At 46.5% G+C, this 2,784-nt stretch overlaps 1 protein-coding gene across 1 annotated transcript; it reads right to left on the bottom strand.

The window, feature by feature from the left end:
- Window positions 1-291: 291 nt before the first annotated feature.
- Window positions 292-1,893, bottom strand: ZCCHC18 (zinc finger CCHC-type containing 18; the record flags this gene model as incomplete). The annotated part of the gene is made up of 1 exon (XM_082681975.1): window positions 292-1,893. One exon carries the CDS (start codon window positions 1,891-1,893, stop codon window positions 685-687), a length of 1,209 nt encoding a protein of 402 aa, XP_082538101.1. The 3' UTR covers window positions 292-684.
- Between the last annotated feature and the right edge of the window lie 891 nt (window positions 1,894-2,784).

Here is a 2,784-nt window from a genome sequence, read left to right as displayed (position 1 = left end):
CTCTTTGCGAGATAGCTCCTTTCAGCTTCTCTTTTCCTCATCTTGAAATGAGGTTGATAAACCACCACTTCACAGTATGAGCTTCCCCCATTTATAGTTTCTATATGTAGTTTTCTTATTATTTTCCTTCTATGTTCCTAAAAGTAATATCACACATAGAGACAGTAAACTTGATGATTATATATATTAATTGACATAAAAATCCACAACATAGTTTGATGAAAAAATACACAGAATAGAAAAGCACTTACATTTGATCACTTTTATCTATTATCTATCTTGGTACACAGGAATAGGGAAATATCGAGAAGGACATTTATCCAAGGACTGACAATGGTTATACAAGGATGGAGAGTTTCAGGTAATTTTTACTTTAGTTTTGTATTTTCATTCACTTTTTGAAGGTTTAACAATGACTTATATTCCTTTCACAAAAAGAATAAAGTCATCAAGGAAATAGACACACACACAGAATAGATCCTTAGGCAGATGGAGGGGGGAGCAGGGACAGAGGTCAGGCTGTCCTCTCCATTTTGCTGTTATTCACAACCTCTTCTTCCCCAATGAAAGTCACTTTGTGGATTAATTCATGCACCTAGAATCCTCCCCCACCCCCTCCCCTGTTTTCCCCATCACCAGTCTCTGAATACAGTTAAGGGTTCACTTAGGGCAGGATCTAGCTCCTTATTGTGGCTCAGAGAGGTCACTGTGTTCACCAGGGACCTCTTTCGACTTCTTCTCCTCTGTATGTGTCAGATCCTGCAGGGTGATGATCACATTCTCAAACAGCTGGACCTTGTTGCTCTCATTGTCACAGGTTTCCTTTGAGTGGCCCTCCTCACCACAGTATGAACAGCGGACTGTGTATTTTCTCTTCCTGCCTCTACGTATATCTCCAGGACCATCATTCTTATATGCAGAACCACCACTGGTAGAAGGAGATTGAGCCTGAGAACTGTTTAGGGAATTGATGACCAGTATTTGAGCCTGAAGTCTGGCCCTGACTCTGAGGGGAGGGGCACCTATGGATGTAAGTGGAGGGTTCTGAGACTCCACCAGGATCACATACTCATCTGAGTCATTGAGGGTATCATCTACCTCTATCACGTCGCAATCAGCAGTGCTGATGGCTATTGGCTGGGAGCCCTGAAATGCCACAGGGCTTGCTGCCCTCTCCATGATTAGCTCAGATCTTTTGGGCCGCTTCCGTTTCATAAAAGTGTCATCCCAATCCTCTTCCTCCCTTATCATGTTGATTAACTCCAGGAAATTGGGAAGCCGCTCCAGATCATTTGCATACATCCTGAGAAGATGCTTCAGCCTGAAGCGCAGGTCCCCATTCAACTCAGCCCCTAAAAGGAGCTGATGCAGGCGAGTCTGGTTCGTATCTTTCTCAGCTATGATCCCTGCCTGAATAGCATTCTGGAGCTGCATCTCTAAATGGATCACATAAAGGCAGGTTTTCTCCCCTTGTGCCTGCAAAGTGTTAAAAAATTTACCATGGGCAGTGACACTGCTTTCAGAATCCCCAAACACCAATTTCATGGTGCGCAAGAAATCTGCCACACTTAGGTTGGGGTTGGCCACCTGCAGCAAACGCATGACCTCCCGCGTGGGGCCCCTAAGGGTTTTCATCAAGCGCTTGAGTTTTTCCTCCTCAGACATATTCCAATCTGGCAGGGCCCCATTGACTTGGATCAGCCAGTTTTCAAAGGTTTCTTCCCCTTGGGCTGGCACCACCCTCCCCGAGAACAACTTCATGTTTCTTTCTGCCATATTGACCCTTAAAGGACCAAGACTCCTCCCTAGGGACTTCAATATGGAATGGGCCCAAGGTGGCAAGGGTGTGTTCTGCCGCCGGCTATTACCCACACGTGCAATGATGCTAGCCATGATGGACGATGATCGTCTATCTGAATATAACAAAATGCTCAGGCTTTTTAGAAAAGCCTAATCTGCAGGAGAAATCCCCAAAGCAAAGTTTCTGGGCTCTGCCTTCCTTCTATCTCAGTAGGAACTGTAAAGAAAAGGGGGTGGGAAAGGTCAGTAAGGTAGTAGACTGCAGGAAAGCAGTCTGCGGTCGCTTTCTTTACCTTCCTGAACGCCCTGAGGTACATTTTCCATTTGTCCACTGCCTGGAAAATATCCTGCAGGAAACCGGCAATTACAACCTTCAGGAGCTAATGGGTGTCCCCGTGCTAGCAGAGTGCTTTTCAGAGCTACAACCATCCCCTCCTGCCAGGCCTCCAGGTGGGAGAGCAACTGTTGCTTAGAATTCTAGGTGAAATAGTCAGTGTGTGGAGCCGATATTGGGCTCTCAAAATAGAGTGCAATGGTCTAAGTCTCACAGATTTGTGGTAGCAAGTAAGATCTCCATTAAATTCATGGTCTCACGTCTCAACCACATTCCCTTCTCAAAGTTTGCCCTGTTATTTCTCAAGATTCTTATATGAGCTCAGAAACAAGTGCGCGCCTTCATTTCACGTTCAGTCTCTGCAACAGGTGCCTCCGTGAGAAAGCTCGATTCCGAGGTAGGTCTACCTCTGTCCATATGAGGTTGCAGATCCCAGTCCTCAGGACCATCACGGAGGGCAGGGAAGGGAAGGGAAGAAGCAGTCTCACCCCTCATCCTGCTCCCTCGACCCCTCCTCTGCTGTAGCCAGACGGAAAATTCCCTCTCCCACCTTGTGAATACAAGCCAAAGCGACTTCCCCACACCCCATTCCGGGAAATCGTTGGCCTACCAGCTCCGCAATCAGCCGCACAGAATTCAAGTTCGGATTC

Source organism: Grampus griseus (assembly GCF_964374135.1).
Source record: "Grampus griseus genome assembly, chromosome: X".
Classification (NCBI taxonomy): domain Eukaryota; kingdom Metazoa; phylum Chordata; class Mammalia; order Artiodactyla; family Delphinidae; genus Grampus; species Grampus griseus.
The sequence above is the reverse complement of the archived record's forward strand: the minus strand, read 5'-3'. Positions and strand labels throughout refer to the sequence as shown.